Raw genomic sequence first — 26,634 nt, forward strand, 5'->3', positions numbered from 1 at the left:
TTATTCAAAAAGATGTTTTTTTAAGTCTGATTATCCTTGGAGAAATTAAATGGCAAAATATATTTCCACACAGGAAAGACAAAAACCCAGATGGTTTTCTAGGTGGGATCTCCCATGCTTTCAAGGTATAGATCACTCCAACACTACATAAAATCTTCCAGAGAATGGGAAAAGAAACAATATACTCCCAACAAATTTGGCATGGTGAATAAAACTTTGGTATCTGTGTGGCTCTTCCTACTCATGACACCAACTGTCTCGCTGTTCACACTGTCCACACTTTTCGCTGAACCCAGGCTAGACAAGGAGAAGGCAATGGTACCCCACTCCAGTACTCTTGCCTGGAAAATCCCATGGATGGAGGAGTCTGGTGGGCTGCAGTCCATGGGGTCGCTAAGAGTCGGACACGACTGAGGGACTTCACTTTCACTTTTCACTTTCATGCATTGGAGAAGGAAATGGCAACCCACTCCAGTGTTCTTGCCTGGAGAATCCCAGGGACGGGGGGCCCTGGTGGGCTGCCATCTATGGGCTCGCACAGAGTCGGACACGACTGAAATGACTTAGCAGCAGCAGCAGCAGGCTAGACAAGGCGTGAGCTGAGAGGCTGAAAGGAGCCGTAGGAACTACAGACACATTTATTCTCTCCTGGCTGGCACAGCAGCCATTACACAGCCTCTCTCCTGACTCACGTAGCAGAAGTAGCAGCAGCCACAACATAACCATAATGCAGCAGTAATACAGCCATGGCATAACCTCATATAACATAACCATGATGCCACTCCAATGTAGCCCCAATGCCATAGCAGCTACGGCTTTTGTGGTGAAGCTCTGACGGGCGTAAGGCACAAAGCAGCTTGTGACTAAGCAAGTATCTCGTGATGGGCATGCGCAGTGCTGTAAGTGAGCTCAGCTGTTACATAGTTATTATTTACAAAACGTGCGGTGAGATAGCCTGACCAGGCCATCTTGGCTAATTTGCTCTCTCCTCACAGTATCGGACACGATTGAAGTGACTTAGCAGCAGTAGTACAGTATCAAAATCAGAGAAATACAATCAAAGGAATGTCATTTCACTCCTGAAAATATATGCATGGAATGAAATCTAGTGGTGTGTTTAGAAACAACAAAAAAAAGAAAAAACCTTAATCGAGATTGGTTTAGTGTTACAAAACTCATAAAAGGAATTCATAAGATTAAAATAATCATATGATCATTACTAGATCTGCAAAATTTTTTAATAAAAAGTATATATTTTCTAAGTTTCAGAAAACTATAAGTTTATCAGCCAAGAAGAACCTGTGGCAAATATTCCTAATGGTGAAACTTTACAAATATTCCCTTTAAAATCCAGGGGAAAAAGGCTATCATCATCATTTCTATTCAACATTCAATAAGGTTTATATCTTACTTTAAGACAAAAAAAAAAAGGAAAAGAAAAAGATTTAAAAAAAGGAAAAAATATTATAAGGATTGAAGAAGGGAAAAGAATAACAGCCATAATTCACAATGATATAAATGCCCACAGGTAAATTATGAGATTAATTAATGAATCAGGTGTCTATATTTAAAATCAATAATCCATATAATTTATTATATTTCTATCAATCAACATCATACACCAATATACTAATAAAAGAGGTAAATGAAAGTTGGGCACAATAAACTCTGAAAGAAAATAATACATATTACTAAAAAATATTTTAAAAGACCTTCATAAATAGATAATTGTTTCATAATGACTTAACATACTGGTCTAAAATTTTATAGGAGATCATAGGTCCAAGAATAGCCACAAACTCTTGAAGAAAATTAGATGGAGTATATACTCTATGAATTATGATGATTTATTATAGAACTATATAATTTGAATTTATGGAATTGGTAGATGAACTAAATAAAAAGTATTGATTAATGAAACAGCAGGATGTTTGCACATGCCAGTGCAAACAGAAATTTTATATGTGGCATTGCAGATTCTAAGGAAAGGCACTGCAGAGTCTAGGAAACTAATCAAAACATGATCTCAGGAAACTGGATATCCATCCACACAAAAAAGAATCTTACAAAACTGGATCCTTATTTGATACCATATCAAAAAAACTCAAATAGTATAGAGATTTAAATGTGAAAAGACAAATTTTAAATCCTTATAAGAAAACAGAATAATACATGCAGATTTTGCACTATAGAATTCTTAGAAGGCTATAATTTCATTAATAAGACATAAGATTTCTAACTCAAAAATTATAAATTCAGCTACAGTATATATTTTCATACAAATACAACAATAATCACTAAGGAACTAATCATTAAGAGATATTTACAATACATATAATCCAAAAACGGTTTGGTATCAAGAAGTTATAAAGAACACTAAAAGGCATAAGAAAATGAAAAGTACTACAGCAGAAAAACAGGCAACTTTTTTCATTTATTTCATTCCTCTCAGAAAAGATATATAAATGGCTAGTAAATATATAAAAAGATGTCCAGACTCATTAGTGACCAGGGAACTGAAAATTACTACTATAATGAAATATATTAAATTTAGATTGGCAAAAATGAGAAATTTGAAGATTCTTGTATTGATAAGAATATAATCAAAAGAAATGCTTATACACTATTGATAAAAAATTAAAATTGGTACCACTTTGCAAAATACTTTGGTATATCTTATAAAGTTGAACATGAGCACATTTAATGACATGAAATTCTAATCTTAGGAATATACCTTAGGGTCTTATAATAACCCTGTGTACGAGACAGCAAAAGAGACACTGATATATAGAATAGTCTTATGGACTCTGTGGGAGAGGGAGAGGGTGGGAAGATTTGGGAGAATGGCATTGAAACATGTAAAATATCATGTATGAAACGAGTTGCCAGTCCAGGTTCGATGCACGATACTGGATGCTTGGGGCTGGTGCACTGGGACGACCCAGAGGGATGGTATGGGGAGGGAGGAGGGAGGAGGGCTCAGGATGGGGAACACATGTATACCTGTGGCGGATTCATTTTGATATTTGGCAAAACTAATACAATTATGTAAAGTTTAAAAATAAAATAAAATTAAAAAAAATAATAATAAAGTTCTTAATAGAAAAAAGCTGAAATCAGCCCAAATATTCACTGACATAATAAAGATATGTGAACTGTGGTTGAAATATTCTGTAACAGTGAAAATGCATGAACTAAAGCTCAAAAATAAACATAATCAAGCAATTTCTTTTAAGAATACATACATGTGCCATACAACTATTTTTCAAAAAAATGGAAGGAACTAGCACATACAACATTTATGCAACTAATTATCTCTTGGGAAAATGTAAGGGATAGAATAAGGACTTAGCACAGGCCATAGAACAGTACTGCTAAATTTCTAATTCTTAAATCTAATTCATAAATCTGATAGTGGATTCATGTCCATTCATTTTATTTTTCTTGCTTTAAATTTGCATATAAGTTATTATGTACTATTTTGTATGATCAAATGATACATAATAAAATACTTTAAATATGTCAAGCTTTGCACAGCACTTGATGTTTAGTAATTGTTATATAAATAGTAGTTCCTATTATTCTTTAAAACTTATAGAAGCAAAAATCAAATAATAGTGACACTATAATCATTAATTAAGACAACTAAACAAAATGATCAATATGTAAATTAAAAGAAAGATAATCTAAACATCATCCTAAATAATTCAGTAAACAATTATATAAGCTATATTTACAAAATAACTTACCTAATGTGTCACATTTCTCTCTAGCTCCACAAATGTCTTCCCTTAAAACAAAAGATTTTGAAGCATTTTTAGAAAATATTTTTGCAACAAGCCAAAGCAAAGACAAAAAAGCTTTAATTTTGACATGTCTATTGCCCTAAACTGACTTCTAAGATCTAGTTCTCTCAAGCTCTCAATAAGTTTAAACCTAGAGTAAGGCACCATTTTTGCATACCAATAAGCAAATAGGTACAGTATAAAGGTGACTGCTATAAACAGCTGGAGCTTAATCATTTTCAATGAAAAGCCTTCTCAATGTATTTTTCACCTCTCTGCCTTTACCTTTGCAGTAGTATATGTAATACTCTTTTCTTGATGTTTCAACATCATTATGAACTAAAACTATTCTCTGCTGCAAAATAATGATGTTCTCAAATGTTACCAAGTTGCTTAAACTTTTTGCTTCTGCATTACTCAGTCTCTAACCATTCAGTATGACAATTCTCTAGTCTCCTTCCCCATGGTCTCCTCTTAGAGCCCTTTTCTTCCCTCCCATTTTAATATATTATCTCTAGCCATAACATAGGGCATTAGAATACAGTGTATAAATGTGAGCAATTCTGCTTTACTTTGGAAAACAGATAAAGCACATGGACTATGTCAGTTGTTTTACACTGACTAAAGGTTTTCATTTCAGGGTTCTAGAAAGTCAAAATTTCTCTGAGTCTAATCTTCAAACAAAAGATTTTTTTCCCCTTTGGCCAACCAACCAAGCAAAACAAACTACAAACCTGGGATTCTTATACCATGACGGTTGCTGAAACAACAGTGTGAATTAACAATGTACTTGTAAAATAATCATTTTATAATAATAGCAGCTGTTTTTCATATAAATAAATAGGGTTGAAAAGAGCCTAGCAAAAGCAGCCCAGTAATTAAGATACGCACTGAGCAACAAAACACAGAGCAGATAGGGTTTTTTTTTAAGTATAAGGAGTCCAAAATAAATTCAGAGGCTTTCTTTTCCAAGCGATTGGAAGGTCAAATAGGGAAAAAACAAAATGCATTCTCAGTTCCATAACTATGTTAATTTTCAAATAATTTTCCTAATTCTGTTATTCTGTCACTAACATACTAAGGAAATCATTTTGTTTAGGTCAAGCCATTACTTAGCAACCTAATGCTGCTAATTTCCTAAGGAATCAGGCCAGTGTTCTGGTCTGAAAGAAACAGAAGAATGCTTTCATTCAAGGGTATCTTTCATAATACAAGTTCTCATAGAACACTACTATGTACTACTGATTAAGAATTAAGGTAACAAGAAGTATCAGTGATCATGCAGGAGAGAAAGGGTAAACAATTTCATTGGAAGGGTTATTTCTAGAACTGTACCTTGTGATAAGAACAGCAGTATCATGATGGGATGGGTGGGCATCGTCAAGAACATTCTGAGTTTGTTGCCATAAACAGAAGTTGCGTAACGTGGTAGCTGCATTAAAACTGATGACTGGTCCTTCCTATACACACACAAAAATTCAGCAATTCAAAATTACATCAAAACATTCATGCCCTCTCCCTTCCAAACTTGTCAGTGTTTATGCAGTTCATTAAATAGCATTTTTATAGGCAAATGAAGAAGTCACTTCATTGCTCCCTCATGCCTCAAACATATTTTAGCAATCCTTAAAACATCGTGATGAAAACAGAATTGAATTAGATGCTTCTCAATGTAAGCATCCAATATTTCAGATCAAAAAACTAACTTCTAAAATTTATATTTTAAATCTAACAGTAGAATTATAAAAAGTGAATATCTGATTGTTATCAACCTTAACTTTTTAAATTGTTTATTACTTTCTGTGACTTCCTCTGTTGTCATTTCCATCATGATGGAAAAAGTCAACCTCATTCCTTTCTGAATCAAGATTTTTAACATGTATTTTTCAATTATCCCATTTCATGATCTACATACATATATTCCTGCTAAGAGCTTACTACAACTAGGAATATTAGTTTTAGAACTGTTTCTTACCTGCTCATCATGAATTATAACTAATTTTACAATTACTATGTTTATAAGATTTCCAATACTTGAGTCCTTGTAGATTGCTGCAACCTGCAAGGAAAAAGTATAAGATTTGATGCCTAAAATCAATGTTTTTTCCTCAAAAGGAAATTAAAACCAATCTGACATCATCAATTCTCCAATTCATTTGCACACTGGAATCTCCTAGGGAGCTTTTCATAAACCTTAAAGCTCAGGCCACATCCCCCCTTATTAATTAAATCAGAATCTCTAGGGTTGAGACACAGGCATCAGTATCTTTTAAAACTCCCTGGCATTTTTCTGATTCCAATGTGAAGCCAAGTTTGAGAAACAGTATCCTTAATCTTGTTACCAAGATTAATCCATTGATCAGCAGCATCCATATCACCTAGAGCTGATTAGAAATACAAACTCTCAGGCCCATCTGGACAAGTGAGTCAGAAACTTTAGTTTAATAAGATCTCCAAGGCATCTGAATATGGATTGTGGCTTGGAAATACTGTCCTTGATGATTCAGCAAAAAATTGTGTCACAATCCACAATTTATGTGACCAAAATACTCCATAAAAATAAACACATAAATTTTACCTATTCTTTGGTAGTTTTACCTAATCTTTCTTGCCATGACTGGGTATTTTCAATTCTGAATATGCTTATGGTTTTTAATTGCTTAGCACCATTAGAATCCATGGAGACAAATTCATCAAGAATCACAAAGAGTCATCAGTTCAGTTCAGTCACTCAGTCATGTCCAACTCTTTGTGACCCCATGGACTGCAACACACCAGGCTTCCCTGTATATCACCAACTCCTGGAGCTTCCTCAAACTCATGTCCATCAAGTCAGCAAAGAGCCACAGAAGAAGTCATAGGTCACAATCTGGTCTTCCACTCTCCAAAATTGGAGAATGCAATTCTACAAGGGACTCTGCATGGGCTCAGTTTGTGACTCATAGTGTTGTACAATTCACCAAATAATATCCTCCTCTTATAGCCACCATGGAGGTTGCCAGATAGCAAGAGTGTATTCCATGACCAACGCCTCTGCCTAGGATTTCTGTAGAGATACACCTTTCTGGAGCTGGGCCACCCGTGCCATGAAAATTGCTTCTGAATGTGGATCACCATCTCCTGGACCACTGTCCAAACCAAGACAGCAATTCCTTCAGGAGATGCTACTTCTTTCATTTATTTAATTAATATTGAGCAAATATTCCTTCCTTTATTGGCTACAGACCCAGATACAGGGAAGAGAAGATGGTCCCTGACCTTGTGGAGCTTACAGTTTGCTAGAAGAACCAGTAGTGAAGCCCTGATGCTATCAGCCAAAGTTGCTTCAACATAATGAATAACATGAGAACCATCAGAACCAGGCCCAAAAGCATCTCTGGAAATGCTGACCCTGTAGGTCAGCATGAACTTAAATAAAGTTTCTAGCATTTTTCCTATTGTTTTAGCTGTACAACCACAAACACAGATTGACCATCTTTACCTGTAGTGATGCCTTTTGTTCTAGTATTTTTTGGCAAGAGTGATGGTCACCCCAGTGGAGTTAAGAGTTCAGTTAAACAGAGACAGGCAGATGACTGGCAATTTCATGCTGATCGGCTAGTATTGCAGTATTGCTCACTTTAAAATGGCAGCTGTGGAAAAATCTATGGCTGACTAATATATAGAGAGTTACATGGAAAATGAGCATCTATTGTAAAAAACAAAGTATACCCATATGTGTGCCTTCTGAGTTATCCTCTGATCATGTGAGATTAAAAGTAGATGTTTCCCTAAGTCAAACTAGAAGGTAAACAAAGCACCTCAAAGGTAAGCACAAAGGCTCTTCTAATGAAAGCCAATTGAGAAGACTTGTCACTGGCCGGCATGCATTCCTGGTCCTCCAGAGATAAAAGCTTAGGCACTGTGAAGTATCTAAACGGCTAATTTCTCTATGCATTGCCTGAAATGTGCTGCCTACAAATGACAATCTGGATATATAATATAAACTATAAAATAACCACAAAAATGTTTTCAGTTTCAGAAGAAAACAGATGTGGCACCTTGATTGACAAGTGACCAAGCAACCAGCTAGAATTTAGAAACACATTCCCAGTGTTCCGACACTATGTTTTTAAATATATTACTTCAGCAAAATTTCTTTTAAAATTTAACTTTAGGAAAAAAAATAATTCAAGTAATTATGTAAGATGGGCAATGTTATGAAGCAGAGTCCTTTTAATTCCAATTTTAACTGCCACTTGTTGATAACACCTAATTACCAGGCTGCTATAAAGATTAAATGAGATGGTGTACAACAAGCATTTAGATCACTAGAAAAATAGCGCTGATGAACCTATTTTCAGGGCAGGAATAGAGACACGGACATAGAGAAGGGACTTGTGGACATGGGCGGCGGGGAGGGGAATGGAGAGGGGAGGGTGAGACAAATTAAGAGAGCAGCACTGACACACATCCACTTCGTGTAAAACAGACAGTGAGCGGCCAGTTGCTGTCTGGCACAAGGAGCTCAGCTCAATGCTCTGTGATGACCTAGAAGGGTAGGAGGGAGTGGTGGGAGGGAGGTTCAAGAGGGAGGGGATATATATACACATATAGCCCATTCACTTCATTATACAGCAGAAACCAACAAAACATCATAAAGCAATTATATTCCAATTAAAAACAAACAAACAAAAGCAACAACAATAAAAAATAAAGAACACTAGTTATTTTAAAGAAAAGGATTTAGATCAGGGTCTGGGTCACAGTGATCAATGACAGCTATTATTACTACATTCAGAAGAAAAGGCATATGTTACATATAATGTTTATTCTAGTTCATGTGTTTCAAATTAGTTATCATAGAATGGCAAATTGAAAGCAAAGGATCCAAAAGCTTCACAGTTTTATCTCGTTCGATATTTATTAAATATCTACTGGCTTACCTAATACCATTAAAAATTCAGTCTTCCAGGGGTAAAAGACACAGATGGTTCAGTTTAAATAATTATTCATATACCCCCCAAAAAATCCTCAGGATGGTATTTTGTTTTTACACTAAAATGCCATGTTTCTATATACACTTTCGTGCATAAAACAGATAAGCTAGTGGGAAGATGCTGTACAGCATAAAGAGTTCAGTTCAGTGCTCTGCGACAGCCCAGAAGAGTGGGACAGTGGCGGTTAGGAGGGAGGCTCTAGAGGGAGGGCATATATGTATACAGATAGCTGGTTCACAGTGTTGCACAACAGAAACTAACACAACAGTGTAAAGCAAATGCACGGCAATAAAAATTAATTAAAATTAAATGGCATGTCTCTTCAAGGTCATTTTGCTTATTTAATTGTAGACACTTACTTCTTACTATTTTATGCATTGACCTTTATAATCTATGTCCTCACATTCTATACATATATATTTTTTCAGTATTTGGATATTTAGAGGTGCTTTTATTGAATAACTGTTCAGTTAAGCTGAATGGTGAATCAGGCAGGTAAACGATCAGAAGGCCTACTTTTTATTTCAGAAAATTTTCTAATTATCATGACAACATGCTTCTCTTATCCCTAAAACTGCCACACCATAATAGGCCACCATAATGATAGGGTATCATGTTTGCAACTTCCTTATAAATACATAACTAGAAATAATATTTATTGAATATTTACTGTTTGTCAGATGTGATCTAAGTTTTAAATGTATTAATTCATTTAATAATTCTCACAACAAATTTTATGAGCTGGAAACTATGGTGTCCATTTTACATATAAGAAAATTAAGGTACAGAGAAATTCATAACACACTCAAGGTTAGGTGGCTGGAAGCAACAGAGTAATTTCCACCCGAGGTAGTCTAGCTTCAGCTCTGACTACTTTGTCTGATCTTATGAAATTTCAGCACTCTACCCTAAGTACTTCCTAAATAGCTCTTGGCACAAACGGTATTTTAGACCCTGAGTGATTCATGCCCTACCCCCTGACACTGTCCTGCTACAGTTACTTGACCATGGCCTCAGAAGTCCTACACAGACAGGAGACCTAGATTTCAGTTCTGGCTCTTACTAGTTACAAGCCAGTTATCCAGCTCTGGAAATAGATTTATCTACTTTTTGTCTCAATACCCCCCACCACACTGAGCACCAAGCACCCTTGGTCACAATGCCCTGGTGTACTGGATTAGTATTCACCAGAAGCTGTTGGGAAAAGGGTGTGCAAACATTTGTTTTAAAGAAAAAAATTATTCCACAGTTGGAGAAAAGTTGAGTAAAAAGATAGCTTCATGGATATCTTGGAGTGGATAACTCCAAGGATAACTCTTCATGGAGTCTTGACTAGGCTAAGTCTTGACTAGCCTTGACTAGTCTTGACATGCATAAATATTAAATGTACAAGAGAGGTATTTATTATATGCAGCATCTCACTCAATTGCCTGGCCAAATTCTCTTTTCCCCTCCATGAACAAGCCACAGGACTAGCATCCCACCCCACAGACTATACAGTATAAAACACTAGATCAGATTTCCAAGGTATCTTTTCTGTTCTATAAAACTACATAATATTATTATATATAACTGTAATCACTCCATTTTAGAGTGCTATGCATTAGGACTTTTATTGATCCAATTAAAATGTGTTCAGTCCTTTATTCTATAAGTGTTTTCCGCCCCCCTGGCATATAGAATTCATATTGCTTTACAGGCTTCATAAAATAGTAAACATTGCTTCATAGATAATTAGCAAAAGGAAAAGAAATGCTATAAATTGTTTAAATATTTAAGAAAATCTCAAGCAACATACAGTTCATGCAAAGCATGAAGTAAATTATATCTCTATTAACTGACCACTATTTTGAAACACAGCTTCAGCAAATGTTCATATATGGCATGTTTAGAGACCACCATTTTTTTAAAGCCATTTAAAAAAATGAAGATAATTGACATATATCAGTGTATTAGTTTTAGGTATACAATGATTTGTTATATGTGTGTGTGTGTGTGTGTGTGTATTGCAAATGACCACTACAATAAGTACTCTTGCCTGGAAAATCCCATGGACAGAGGAGTCTGGTGGGCTGCAGTCCATGGGGTCGCTAAGAGTCGGACACGACTGAGCGACTTCACTTTCACTTTTCACTTTCATGCATTGGAGAAGGAAATGGCAACCCACTCCAGTGATCTTGCCTGGAGAATCCCAGGGACGGGGGAGCCTGGTGGGCTGCTGTCTATGGGGTCGCACAAGAGTCAGACAGTCTGAAGTCAGTCAGTCAGATGACTGAAGCGATTTAGCAGCAGCAGCAGCAGCAACTACGGTCACCACGCTGTACATTACATTCCCCAGGAGTAATTTATCTTATAACTGGATATTTGTACCTTCTGACCACCTTCACCTTTGAAGTTATCTATAAAAATCTGATTTTAGCAAAGTGAACAGATTTTGTTACATAGATCCTTACTTACCAGAAAGATGTTATTGTTTTTAAGTTAGAAAATGACGTATGTCCACATATGTCCAAAGAAAATATATGCAAAGAATTAAGAACAGGTAGAGCACTGAGTTGAAGGAAAAGGTAAAATAAAATGGTTGAATGTGATGTACGAAAGCAAATCATTAGTTTTTACTCTAATGTGGTTGAAAATTTTCCCCATCCTAAATAACATCAGTAAAAACAACTCAAAGAATTGAAAGCAATGATATTATGTCAATGTAATGTAGGTGAAACTTTCTAGTTAATAAATGCCTCTAATAGCAACTGTGTTTTTAAAAATAGGGCTAATTCCTGACAAATGATGCTCTTGAGATTTACATTATTAAATCTGTAACAAGGTGAATATTATCAAATCAAACTTTGTATACAAAAGGAGTGCAGAGGCTTCTGACAATATATCCAAGGTTTATTAAACAGTAAGTCATTGCATATCAAAATAAATCTGCTAAAAAAGTAATTTTCCTAATTTAAATACTACTTAATAGTTTAATAATGAATTTAAATTGACATTTTAACCTGATAATATCCCCCAAATTCTCTAAGGAATAATTTTAGAGTAGCGAAAAACTGAACATCTCTGCTCATTTAACACACACTTATTTCATTAGGTACACTATACACCACAAATGTGTTTTTCTCAGCTAATTTTAATGTTATTTCTAGAAACTCTTTGAATAGAGATCACTAAGCTATTTTTACAACATGAGTAAAGCACTCTAAAAGGTGAATTAAATTGCACATTATTTCTATATCCACTGCACTCAGATATTGTTAAACTGTTGAAAGAAAAGGAAAAGTTTGAGAAGACAGCAGAATTGTTTACTTTGTATGGGATGAGTAAGGGTAGATAATCACCTCTGTAAAGTATGTATACAATCCATCTGCTCAATGCTGAAAGCATTCAGCAATCTCCCCGACTATATCTGGGGCTCAACACAAAATCTCTTTCATCACTTTGAACTTTTCTTTAAATGACTCTCAATCATATTCCAGGTGTAAATCACATGTTCTTGTCTTTTCCCTAAAGTACTATGACCAAATAATATTACCAATACCCCAAGTGTGTCAATAAATACAGTTAAGGTCTCTTTAAAAATTAGGACATACACAAAATTTGAATGGTTTCTTCTTCAACTGGCAACATTTGGGGACAGTTTTGGGGAGACAGCATTCCTCTTACTTCTTTAGAGCAATCTGGAAATGGTCTTCACAAGTGCAGATAAAACAAGCTGGATCATATTTGATGAGTCTCTATGTAGTGTGACCAACTGTCCTGTCTGCTCAGGACTGAGGGATTTCCAGGGATATAAGACTTTTAATACTACAACTAAGAAATTCCCAAGCAAAACAAGTCTGTTGACTCTTTCTCCAAGTTTCTTCTTACCTTTAATATGGTTTACATCTACAAATATAGCTATAGCCACTATTGTTAACTAATAAAATAACAATGCATGTCCAAAATCATAAAGTCTGCTGACTTTCCTATATCCGTATTTAAACATTTAATGAAAGAAAAAAGGAATAGGGAAAACAAAAAACCCAGGTAATCTGAAGTCATCTGAAATTAGACCTCTGAAGAGGAAAGAAAGTATGTATAAAACCAAAACTACCTCAAAAGGGAGATTTATCCTCCTAAATTTTTCCTCCTATAGTCCATGGGGTTGCAAAAGAGTCGGACATGACTTAGTAACTAAACAACAACAACATCTATATTTGGAATATCCCCCTGTTCCTCAACTGTGGCAGTATTTCCCTATGAATGAAAGCTAAACACAAACTAACTGACAGCATCTATGAACATTTCATCTTAACTGAAACGGGCTCTCCTAATGTAATTAAACATCTAGGGAATGGTACGTGCATGCGCTGGTCTGCGGTTTCAAGCGATCTCAGAACAGATTTTCTTTTCATGATGGCAGAAGGTTGACTTTGTCATTGATGAACTCTGGTTTTAAAACCCCCATGGACAACTTCACAAGGTACATCACAGTATCTTCTAATTGATACTGTGATTATAATGATTTTAATCATAAAATACACATGACAAAACTTTTCTGAGGATGGTACCATCACCAAAACTGGATGTAACTATTCAAAAATTACTCTTGTGTTCCTTTACCTCTTAGAGTCAGTATTTCCAAAGCACTGATAAGGGAGTTGTCATTTAGCATCAAAACCTGCTGTACTTAAAAAATCTAGTATTTTTCTTCAGTATCTCTATCACCTTCCCAATTTTATTAATGAATATCTTCTTCAACCATATAAAATTCCCAAGTTTAACCCACACTATTCCAGGCTTCAGCAATACATGAACTGTGAACTTCCAGATGTTCAAGCTGGTTTTAGAAGAGGCAGAGGAACCAGAGATCAAATTGCCAACATCTGCTGGATCATGGAAAAAGCAAGAGAGTTTCAGAAACACATCTATTTCTGCTTTATTGACTATGCCAAAGCCTTTGACTGTGTGGATCACAATAAACTGTGGAAAATTCTGAAAGAGATGGGAATACCAGACCACCTGACCTGCCTCTTGAGAAATCTGTATGCAGGTCAGAAAGCAACAGTTAGAACTGGACATGGAACAACAGACTGGTTCCAAATAGGAAAAGGAGTATGTCAAGGCTGTATATTGTCACCCTGCTTATTTAACTTCTATGCAGAGTACATCATGAGAAATGCTGGGCTGGAAGAAGCACAAGCTGGAATCAAGACTGCCAGGAGAAATATCAATAACCTCAGACATGCATGTGAAACCACCCTTATGGCAGAAAGTGAAGAGGAAGTAAAAAGCCTCTTGATGAAAGTGAAAGTGGAGAGTGAAAAAGTTGGCTTAAAGCTCAACATTCATAAAACGAAGTTCATGGCATCTGGTCCCATCACTTCATAGGAAACAGATGGGGAAACAGTGGAAACTGTCAGGCTTTATTTTGGGGGGCTCCAAAATCACTGCAGATAGTAACTGCAGCCATGAAATTAAAAGACACTTACTCCTTGGAAGGAAAGTTATGACCAAGCTAGACAGCATATTGAAAAGCAGAGACATTATTTTGCCAACAAAGGTCTGTCTAGTCAAGGCTATGGTTTTTCCAGTGGTCATGTATGGATGTGAGAGTTGGACTGTGAAGAAAGCTGAGGGCCGAAGAATTGATGCTTTTGAACTGTGGTGTTGGAGAAGACTCTTGAGAGTCCCTTGGACTGCAAGGAGATCCAACCAGTCCATTCTGAAGGAGATCAGCCCTGGGATTTCTTGGGAAGGAATGATGCTGAAGCTGAAACTCCAGTACTTTGGCCACCTCTTGCGAAGAGTTGACTCATTGGAAAAGACTCTGATGCTGGGAGGGATTGGGGGCAGGAGGAGAAGGGGACGACAGAGGATGAGATGGCTGGATGGCATCACTGACTCAATGGACTGGAGTCTGAGTGAACTCTGGGAGTTGGTGATGGACAGGGAAGCCTGGCGTGCTGCGATTCATGGGGTCGCAAAGAGTCGGACACGAATGAGCGACTGAACTGAACTGAACTGATTCCATATAAATGATATAATTTCCTATATATCAATCAGCATCCTCCATGTCAATGTTCTCATTAGAAGCCCTTCACAATGAGCATGCCACACCAGTATCTAAATAATTACACATCTAGATAATTATACATATCTAGATCGTTACTTGGATTCAGAGGTTAAAAAGTAATCAGGATAAATCTGTATGTATTGCTGTGTTGTCACTTTAAAAATTCAATTCAAGGAAATAAAACACATCTACACTGCACAAATTTCAAAGCGTCATTTTAGATTATATGTTTGTTTCCCATTATAATGTCACTTATTCTGAAAAAAGTATTACCTTAATCATTTATCTACTTATTCTTTTACTAACTATTGAGTGCTCATTTCATAACAGATACTTTGTTTAGACACAGAAGCAATGTATTCCTAGCACGTATAAGAATTTAAGATAAAATGCTATATGTAAGGAAAATAACAAGGTCTTAGGGTCTTTTTGGTCACAATGAAGTTGATCAGAGAGTTCTTGCTAAGTGAAATTTATAATAGATGTGTCCAGGTCCCATCTTTTCAGCCAAGCAGCCCTGAATTCCCTCCCTGTGAATATGAGATATGATCCAATACCCTGAATGTGTATAAATAGAGGAAACTATAAATTTCATCAGCTAAACCAAGATACTCCTGAGCATGAAAGAGCTGTTTTTAGCAATTACTTCAATAGAACAGGACTTAATCCAGGAATGTCCCAGACAGTAGGTACAGGTGTGTATATATATGTGCCCATTAGTCCCTCAGTTGTGTCTGACTCTTTGTGACCCCATGGACTGAAGCCCACCAGGCTCCTCTGTCCATGGAATTCTCCAGGCAACAATACTGGAGTGGGGAGCCATTCCCTTCTCCAGGGGATCTTCTCCAAGAGATCTTTCCCACCAAGAAACCAAACTTGGGTCTCCTGCACTAGATTCTTCACCATCTGAGCCACCAGGAAAGCCCATACCTATGTAATGTGTGCCTATGTACTTTTATGTATATAGAGCGCTACCACTAACACAGAACTGGTGCTCTTCACTAGCACTAGAAATCTTTCATATGCCACCACCACTGCTCAACAGAGATGTTAACATTAGATCAAAAGTTCTTGTAGCTACTGTGCTCTTATTGTTCGTTGTCGTTGTTCAGTCACTAAGTGACTGACTCTGTCTGACTGACTCTTGTGTCTGACTCTGCGACCCCATGGGCTAGAGCACACCAGGCTCCCCTGCCGTTCACTCTCTCCCTGAGTTTGCTCAAACTCATGGCTGTTGAGTCCATGATGCCATCCAACCATCTCATCTTCTGTCACCCTCTTTTCCTCTGGCCCTCAATTTTTCTTAGCATCAGAGTCTTTTCCAACAAGTTGGCTCCTCACATCAGGTGGCCAAAGTATTGGAGCTTCAGCTTCAGGATCAGTCCTTCTAATGAATATTCAGGGTTAATTTCTTTTAGGATTGACTGGTTGGATCTCCTTGCAGTCCAAGGGAGTCTCAAGAGTCTTCTCCAGCACCACAGTTTGAAAGCATCAATTCTTCAGCACTCAGCCTACTTTACAGTCCAACTCTCACATCCATACATGACTACTGAAAAACCATAGCTATGACTTTATGGACTTTTGTTAGCAAACTGATAAAAAGGTTAAAAAGTCTCTGCTTTTTAATACACTGTCTGGATCTGTCATAGTTTTTCTTCCAAGGAGCAAATGTCTTTTAATTTCAAGGCTGCAGTCACCATCCAGTGATTCTGGAGTTCAAGAAAATAAAATCTTCCACTGTTTCCATTTTTCCTCTACTATTTGCCATGAAGTGATAGGATCGAATGCCATGATCTTAAGATTAGTTTTACATCCCAAGTTTGTTAAAGCAGCTCTATTAATAATAGAGTTCCTTTTATTACCATAAATACCTTTATAACTTAAAATATGTGTCCCAATTTGATTTGGTGAATGCAGTAGTAGTAAAATTAGTATTCCCTCCTTCTATACAGAAACAAGATTAAAAATTCAGATTCAAAGGGCAAAAGATCAATTCTGTCACTAGGGGGCAGAAGTCATTCACATGATGAAGTCAAGATTGAAGCACTTTCTGTAAGGGGTTTGTTTAAAAGAGTTTTAGATTTTTTAAAAAATTGTCCAAGTAACAGAATGGAATACTTGCTATATACATCTATTTAAATTTCATTCAGATATTTTGGCTTAAATGTAAACAATTTGCTTACATCTAAAGTTTGGGGAAATTTTTAATTAAATGTGAAAAAATATTATGTAAAACATTTTAGAAAATACAAAGGACCTGTTAAGTTTACTTACAATTGACATCAGAGTTAGTACGTAGTGCTGCAAGTTATGTCCATGATGATGAACCATTTTAGAGTCAGCTGTAACCATAACTTCCACGTATCTTGGATATGATAAAAAACGTTTTTTCCTGGAATGCAATTGACTTCTTTCATCTTCCAACGATATATTTTTTGAAGTGTATCCTAAAACTCTTTCCTCCTTTATATTGAGATTTTCATTCACGTCGCTGTAGTTATGAAAGGATAAAGTAGTTTTCTTTATTTCACTTTCTGGTGGGGGAAAAATATAATAATGTAGAGTCATTAAATTGGATGTGGCTCAAAATACTGCACAGAATAGAAGGGCCAAAAATATTTAATATTTTTACATCTGCTTCCAATATGAAATATAAAGACAAAAAATTTATTTTAAAGTCTTACACCGCATTAGCATAAGCATTACTATTACTCATAGTAATATAATGTTCACATTTTCACATATTGCAGTAACAAAACCATATATAAGTCTTACTTTAACAGCCATGACTATTCAAAATGTGTATTAACCACTGGGAAGAAAATAAAAACAAACCAAGGAGAACTCAGGCTTTTTTCAGTAGGTAAATTGGGTCCTCAAGCCACTGACTGCATCTAATCTCATCACAGAGAAATTATATTTTATAGGATAAACCTTCATAAAGTACAGAAAACAAATATATTTTTTTGTTATGCAACATCTAAAGAGCATCGAAAGAAAATGAATCCATATGGCAATAGATGGCTTTTCAAACCCAGAAATTCAAATGTTGATATAAATTTTTTAATACTTGATTATATAAAATACCTGATTACTTTGATTATGTTTGTTTATATATAAATACAGCATTAAAACTGCTAAAACATTAGGGATTATTATGGCAACCACTTTAAGTCCTTCTATAAAAGTCATTTCTAAATTCATGATTATTTGTGCCAATGGAAAAAATTTCATAGGCAGCTTGAGTGTTTGCTCTATTTCCTTCTCCTTCAATTTGTTTCTCTACTCTCTTTCTTATTTTTCTCCGCTAATTTTTCTGATAATTGTTTGGTGAAAATATTTAGAACAGGAAAGTAGATCAAAGCAAACAGGTAAGAAGAAATAAAAGGTCCTGGATAGTTCATAAGTCAAATCATCAATACTACAACAATCAAGATTTAGTTGTATTACAAGGATTAGACAGAATATAAACCTGTATTACAAAAATAATTCATTTCCCTTAAAATTAGTAGCAACTCTATGGTTGTAAAAAATGAAACTAAAGTCCTTGAACAACGTTTCTACAGATGAACTGCTTTTTCTAATTTCTAAAACTATCCTGCCTTTTAATATTACTACACTGTTAAGTTTTAAAATGTAGCTCAGTGGGAGACTATGGGCATCTGACAAACTGAATATAGACTCCTAACATTTTGTCTTGCCATATTTTTCCTAAGGTGAGTCAACCACCAAAATGTGCTGTGCTGTGCTAAGTCACTACGGTCATATCTGCAAGGCTCCTTTGTCCATGGGATTCTCCAGGCAAGAATTCTGTAGTGGATTGCCATACCCTTCTCCAGGGGATCTTCCCAACCCAGGGACTGAAACTGCATCACTTATGTCTCCTGCATTGGCAGGCAAGTTCTTTACCACTGGTGCCACCTGGGAAGCCCACCAAAATATTCATGACTAATTATTTGACCCTGGAGAAGATCTTAGATGTATCCGATGTACACAAATCCCAGCGTTATCAGGAAAAAGATAAATATTCATATTTTGATTATTTGTTCACTCATTTCATTCATTCAAAATAAACTTTCACTGAGTACCTGCTCAATGTCACCAAACATCAGAAATTAAGCAGCAAATAGCATCTAATAAAGTTTATACTCCAGTGGGAAGAGTAAAAAAAATGAACACATATCAAAGGACTTAAAGTTATTTCTCAAATTAATTCTTAAATAACAATTCAATCAAAAGATTTAACAAAATGGCTAAAACTTAAAAGACTGATAATACCAAGTATTGTCTCAGCCACTTCAGAATACTATCTGGCAATTTTTAAACTATACATGCACCTATCCTATGACCCCGCAATTGCAATCCTGATACCTAAAAGAAGGAAAACATATGTCCAAAAAACACTAAGAATGTCCATAGCATGACCTGCATAAATACCAATGGAATAAAGAACCAAGAAAGAAACCTTTATGTATATGGTCAAATGATGTTTGACAAGTGTGCTAAGGACAGCCCATGAAGAATGAATAGGTTCTTCAACAAATGGTGTTGGGACAACTAGATATGTCCATGCAAAAGAGTGAAATTGGACTTCATCTTATATCATATATAAAAGTTAACTCAAAATGGATTAAGATCTAAAACAACTTTTAAACTCCTAAAAGAAAACAGAGGAAAAGCTCCATGACAGTGGGTCTGACAGTGATTATTTGGATATGACACCAAAGCGCAGGCAATAAATGCAAAAAAACAGACAAACGTGACTGCAAACTTAAAAATGCATGTGCATTAAAGAACACAATCAAAAGAGTGAAAATGCAATGGGAAAATACTTGCAAATCATATCTGATGAGGAGCTACAGAGGTAATACCCACTATACATATACATATATTCTTATAACTCAATAAGGGCTTCCCTAATAGCTCAATTGGTAAAGAATCCACCTGTACTGCAGGAGATCCCAGTTTGATTCCTGGGTTGGGAAGATCCCCTGGAGAATGGATAGGCTACCCACTCCAGGATTCTTTGGCTTCCCTTGTGATTCAGCTGGTAAAGAATCTACCTGCAATTGCAGGAGACCTGGGTTCGATTCCTGGCTTGGGAACATCCCCTGGAGAAGGAAATGGCTACCCATTCCAGTATTCTGGCCTGAGAATTCCATGGACTATATAGTCCATGGGGTTGCAAAGAGTCAGACACGACTAAGCAACTTTCACTTTCATGACTCAATAAAAATAATCTGATTTTTTAAATGGGGAAAGAACTTGAATAGACATTTTACCAAAGGTAAAAAATGTACAACTGCATATAAAAAGATGGTCAATGTTACTTATCATTAGAGATATGCAAATCAAAACTACAATGAGATATCATTTCAAACTGATTAGGATGGCTAATATTAAAAAGAACAGAAAATAATAAGTGTTGATGAGGATGTGGAGAAACTGGAACCTTTATGAACTGTTGGTTGGATTATAAAATGGGGTGCAACTGCTATGGGAAGTAGTATAAAAGTACCTCAAAAATTTATATACAGAACTACCAAATGATCCAGCAATTCCACATCTCAGTATATATCCAAAAGAATTAAAAGCAGGGTCTTGAAGTAATATTTGCCCACTCATGTTCATTGCAGCATTATTTACAATAACCAAAAGGTGGAAGCAACTCAAATATCTATTGATAGATAAATAGATAAATGAAACGCGGTATATATAGCAAATGGGTTACTCATCTTTAAAAAAGGAAATTATTACATGCTCTGATATGGATGAATCTTGAGGATAGTAGGATAACTAGAAATGAGCCAGGCACAAAAGTATAAATCCTATTTGATTCTACTTATTAGCTATCTAAAACAGTCAAAAATCATAGAAACAAAATTGAATGGTTGGTTACCAGGGCCTGTCAATATCTCCACCTGAGATAGCCCCCAAAGTTCTGTCCAGCCTGGGTGCTACAAAATTAAACATCTCACTGGTTAATAGTAAGCTAAACAAGAACACAATTGAGTAATTACTGTGGCTTGAAGGAGTCAGATTGACAGTAAGTTAGAATAGGTGACTCTCTGTAGGCTGAAATAATGAAAGAAAGAAAGAAGAACTCCAAACTGGAATGAAAACACTGGATAAACAATATACACAGAAAAAAAAAAAAGAATCCTTAGAACAAAAAAATATACCAATTCAAATTTAAAATTCAATTCTGGAGTAATTGCTTTAAAAAGGGAAAAATAAACATTAAGAAGATATTATAAACAACTTGATACAAACAAATTAAGAAACGTTTTCTAGAACATTTCTGAAAAAAACACAACTTATCAAAACTGACCCACGAAGAATTAGAAAGTCTAACAGCCACATAACTTAAAAAAATTGAACTCTAATCAATTCTTCCCCCAAAAACCCAGTCTCAAGGGGCTTCACCAGCAAACATGACTAAACATTTAAAGAAGAAATAGCACTACTTTCTCAAAACTTTTCTAAGAACTTAAAAAAAGGGAAAGATCTCAAACACATTTCATCTTTTAAATGATGATATATCAGAATATATTCATGACCTTGGTTTTTGTTTGAGAAAGGACTTTAGGAGACAAAAAATACTAACCAAAAAGACTATTCATTTGAGTAAACCAAGACTTTGAACTGTGTTCACCAAACAACATTATTATGGGAAAAGGAAGAGATATCTGGAATAAATATAAACAAAGGACTTATATACAGATTATATCATTAACCACTGCAAATAAGATAATAATAAAAATAAGGGAGACTTGAATACTTCACAAAAGGCAAAATTCAAAGGCATAAACACAGGAAACAGTACCAAAAATTACCAATAATCTGGGAAATGCACATTAAAACGCAATGAAATTTAACTATATATCCTCCCAAATGGCTAAAATGAAAAATATTGAAAATAACTAGGCATGGTAATATAATGTGGGGCTCCTGAACCTCTCATATACTGCTGGAGACAGTGAAAAGTGGAATAATCACTTTGTAAAATTTCAGTGGACTAAGAAGGAATTGGGATATGTCACATAGCTTAGTGCAAAAAGGATACAATTATTATATTCCCTTAAAATCAATAAGTATAGGTATGCATATATACTGCTATTAAAATAAGCACATTACCAAAGGAAAAAGATACTTAGTACAAATTCTAAATTCAAAGTGTTGTGGGATGACTTAAGAACAGAAAAATCAGCAAAAGTAAGGAAATAGAAAAAAAAGCAACAGAATAAAATTAATATGAAATACAAATAACACAATGTATATTGTCTATTATAAATCAAGTAGAGATTATCCATGAACAGCACAGGCTTGAACTGTGTGGGTTGACTTATACATGGATATTTTTCAATAAATATGTACTATAGGACTATGATCTGCAGATCTGAAGATGCAGAAATACAGATATGGAGAGCCAGCTGTAAAGGTACATGCAGATTTTACACTGAACAGGGAAGTCAGCACCTCAAACTCCTTCCTTGTTTATGGGTCAACTTTTCATTTCTAACAAATTTACTTATATTAACTCATCTAATTTTTGTTTAATCACTAAGTCATATCCCACTCTTTTGGACTGTAGTCTACCAGGCTCCTCTGTTCGTGGGATCTGCCACACAAAAAGACTGGAGTGGGGTGCCATTTCCTTTTCCAGGGGATCTTCCTGACTCATGAATGGAAACCACATCTCCTGTACTGGCAGGCAGGTTCTTTACCACTGAGCCACCAGGGAAGCCCAACTTATTTAACGGTGGCATATAAAGTAAGTGCTATTATTAACCCCACTTTATAGATGAGTAATCCAAAATACACAGAGATTAAGGAATTAACATACACAGTTAATTAAATTTGTATGCAGGTCAGGAAACAACAGTTAGAATGGGACATGGAACAACAGACTGGTTCCAAATCAGGAAAGGAGTACATCAAGACTGTATATTGTCTCCCTGCTTATTTAACTTATATGCAGAGTACATCATGAGAAACACTGATCTGGATGAAGCACAAGCTGGAATCAAGATTGCTGGAAGAAATATCAATAACCTCAGATATGCAGATGACATCTCCCTTATGGCAGAAAGTGAAGAGGAACTAAAGAGCCTCTTAGTAAAGTGAAAGAGGAGAGTGAAAAAGTTGGCTTAAAACTCAACATTCAGAAAACTAAGATCATGGCATCCAGTCCCATCAATTCATGGCAAATAGATGGGGAAACAGTGGAAACAGTGGCAGACTTTATATTCTTGGGCTCCAAAATCACTGCAGATGGTGACCGCAGACATGAAATTAAAAGACACTTACTCCTTGGAAGTAAAGTTATGACCAACCAAGACAGCATATTAAAAAGCAGAGACATTACTTTGCCAGCAAAAATCTGTCTAGTCAAAGCTATGGTTTTTCCAGTGGTCATGTATGGATGTGAGAGTTGGACTATAAAGAAAGCTGAGTGCCAAAGAATTGATGCTTTTGAACTGTGGTGTTGGAGAAGACTTTTGAGAGTCCCTTGGACTGCAGGGAGATCCAACAAGTCCATCCTAAAGGACAGCAGTCCTGAGTGTTCATTGGAAGGACTGATGTTGAAGCTGAAACTCCAATACTTTGGCCATCTTATGTGAAGAGCTAACTCATTTGAAAAGACCCTGATGCTGGGAAAGATTGAAGGTGGGAGGAGAAGGGGACGACAGAGGATGAGATGGTTGGATGGCATCACTGACTCAATGGACATGAGTTTGAGTAAACTCTGGGAGTTGGTGCTGAACAGGGAGGTCTGGCATGCTGCAGTCCATGGGGTCACAAAGTTGGACATGACTGAGCAACTGAACTGACTGAGCTGAGAATGAAAACAAATAACTGGTTCATTTCAAAAACCAGGAAAAAAAAGTAACTGGTTCATATACAAATAAAGGTAGTTTAAATTTGTCAATCAAAAAGCAAAGGCTTTATAGAATTAGATTAGTAAAATACAGCCATATTTAATTAATAAGTAGCACATCTGAGATTGAAATCCTAGATATCTGGCTCCAAAGTTGATGATTTTAACCACTAAAACATATTGCTTGACAATGAAGGTTAAAGGAAAAAAAGAAAGAAAACTGTAATTTAACAACAAATACACTTTCACCAAAACAGATATCAGGGGTTTGATCTCTATAGAAAATGAAATAATGATAAGAATATTGTGCAGACTTTGTAAAATATTTGAATTATTTGGAAGAAATCTGATTTCATGCTTTAACACACAACTATATGAGTGAATTTTGTTAATTACAAGTGAAAAAAATGAAAAAAATTAAATCCGACACATTTTTATGTAGCTTAAAAAACAAAATAAAGATTTAAGAAATATATATGGATGCAATAACACTATGTAAAAAGCAGGGAGATGACATGCATGACATTTAGAATGATCAGGTGAGGGGAGGTAGGTGGACTAAATGAGAGGGTGGGTGCAAGCAAAATTGTGTGGCCATATATGGGCTGTTGTCCAAATGCTGTTTTTCATATTTGTTTATATATTCATGACTTTCATTATTATTATTAACAAGTTCTTAACAAACAGTAATTTACAAAACCAACTACTATTAAAATAACAGGACAGTTCTGATAGCCATCATACAGTAGTTTTAGAAATGCTAAATATCAGGAAAGAAATGCTGAATATTAGAAAGTTTTTTTGCTAATGTTTTGATTGCTAATGTTTTGCAAATCGAATTTTGCAAAGACAAATGGCTTTGATAACTAAAATAACCAAGAGCCCACATTTAAAATTTTTTAAACAAACAATCCTCAACAAAGGAATAATTCAACAATGGAATGTTATGCAGATATGGAAAAAAAATGAATGAGGTCTATGTGTTTTCATAAGGAAAGATGTTCATGATGCATTTTTAAGTAAAAAGTGTAAGTGGCAAAATAATATGAATGATAGTATGATCTCATTTTTGTGAAAACAAACTTTAACAAAATATACAGATTCATAAAAACTTATATGACGAGCCAAAAATACATGGAAGTATATACCTCAGACTTTTAGCACTGGTCATAAGGAGAGGTGTGACTAGACAACTACTAAATTCTTTCATTAATATCTCAGTCTCCTTTAAATCATTACAGTGAATTTGTTTACTGGTTTCTGAATTATACTATTATTTTTGAACACAGTATCTGTAACTAGGCTAAACGTTTTATCTCATTACCTTTTTCTGATATTTATGCTTAAGTACTATAATAAATGATCATAAAAATGACCTTTCCAAATACCCTAAATAAATGAGCATTATGCAAAGCTCTTTGCCAATTCAATTACACCATTTCTATGCAATGCTCCATTAACTCAAATGTTTAAACAATGTCTTGTCCTTTATTAATAACAAGCGTAGTATGACTCAAAACTAATTTAGACCAAAGCACTACATCTTAAACATCATGCAACGATGATAATCTGCTTATTAGAACATAAAATACTTAAAATTACAAAAGCAAAAATAACTCTTACAACAGCATACAGTATTCTAGAATGCAAGGTGATTAAATAATCTATGCAAATATAAACTACTAAAAAGTTTGTCAAACAATAATGAAATTATCCGTAATTTGACGTGAACATTCTACTGACACCTCATATTCAAAGCATATAAAAATGAGTTAATTTTCTTTTCCCATCTTGAGTTTCCCTTTTTCTATCAATGTGGGCAATAACTTCCAAATACCATACTGAAACTAAACTCTACACCACAATTGGGCTCTTCCTATCTTTCCTTCACCGTTTGTATCTGATCACCAAGTTTTGCCACTTCTTCATATTTTTCCTTGTATTGCTCCTGTTGTCAATAATATTATTGCCTCTAAACTTATTCAGAGCTTTCTCACTTAAGAGTAACATTGTTGCAATCAGTTCAGTTCAGTTGCTCAGTTGCTGTGGACTCTGCAACCCCATGGACTGCAGCACCCCAGGCCTCCCTGCCCATCACCAACTCCTAGAGTTTACTCAAAGACATGTCCATTGAGTCAGTGCTGCCATCCAACCATCTCATCCTCTGTAATCCCTTTCTCCTTCTGCCTTCAATCTTCCCAGCATCAGGGTCTTTTCAAATGAGTTAGATCTTCACATCAGGAGGCCAAAGTGTTGGAGTTTCAGCTTCAACATCAGTCTTTCCAATGAATATTCAATGATTGATTTCCTTTAGAATGGACTTGTTGGATCTCCCTGCAGTCCAAGGGACTTTCAAGAGTCTTCTCCAACACCACAGCTCGAAAACATCAATTCTTCAGCGCTCAGCTTTCTTTATAGTCCAACTCTCACATCCATACATGACTACTGGAAAAACCATAGCCTTGACTAGACGGACCTTTGTTGGTAAAGTAATGTCTCTGCTTTTTAATATGCTGTCTTGGTTGGTCATAACTTTTCTGCCAAGGAGCAAGCATCTTTTAATTTCATATCTGCAGTCACCATCTGCCGTGATTTTGGAGCCCAAAAAATAAAGTCTCTCACTGTTTCCATTGCTTCCCCATCTATTCACCATGAAGTGATGGGACCAGATGCCATGATCTTAGTTTTCTGAATGTTGAGTTTTAAGCCAACTTTTTCACTCTACTCTTTCACTTTCATCAAGAGGCTCTTTAGTTCTTCTTCATTTTCTGCCATAAGGGTGGTGTCATCTGCATATCTGAGGTTATTAATATTTCTCCCAGCAATCTTGATTCCAGCTTGTGCTTCATCCAGCCTGGCATTTTGCATGATGTACTCTGTATATAAGTTAAATAAGCAGGGTGACAATATACAGCCCTGACATACTCCTTT

General features: G+C 35.6%; 1 protein-coding gene across 5 annotated transcripts in view; it reads right to left on the reverse strand.

Annotated features, from left to right (window-relative positions):
* ADAMTS20 (ADAM metallopeptidase with thrombospondin type 1 motif 20) overlaps positions 1–26,634 on the reverse strand; it is a 203,859-nt gene that overhangs the window by 138,366 nt on the left and 38,859 nt on the right. For 4 of the 5 annotated variants that reach the window (XM_044941654.2, XM_044941653.2, XM_044941652.2 and 1 more), the window contains 4 exons: positions 17,097–17,356; positions 5,761–5,844; positions 5,121–5,245; positions 3,750–3,790 (listed from right to left, as the gene is read on the reverse strand). In XM_044941654.2, the coding sequence (XP_044797589.2) occupies positions 3,750–3,790; positions 5,121–5,245; positions 5,761–5,844; positions 17,097–17,356 (510 nt within the window). Of the gene's footprint in view, positions 1–3,749; positions 3,794–5,120; positions 5,246–5,760; positions 5,845–17,096; positions 17,357–26,634 lie in introns of those variants that run through there. The other variant, XM_025284010.3, reaches the window with a different exon arrangement.

This window comes from Bubalus bubalis, chromosome 4 (genome assembly GCF_019923935.1).
Source record: "Bubalus bubalis isolate 160015118507 breed Murrah chromosome 4, NDDB_SH_1, whole genome shotgun sequence".
Taxonomy (NCBI): Eukaryota; Metazoa; Chordata; class Mammalia; order Artiodactyla; family Bovidae; genus Bubalus; species Bubalus bubalis.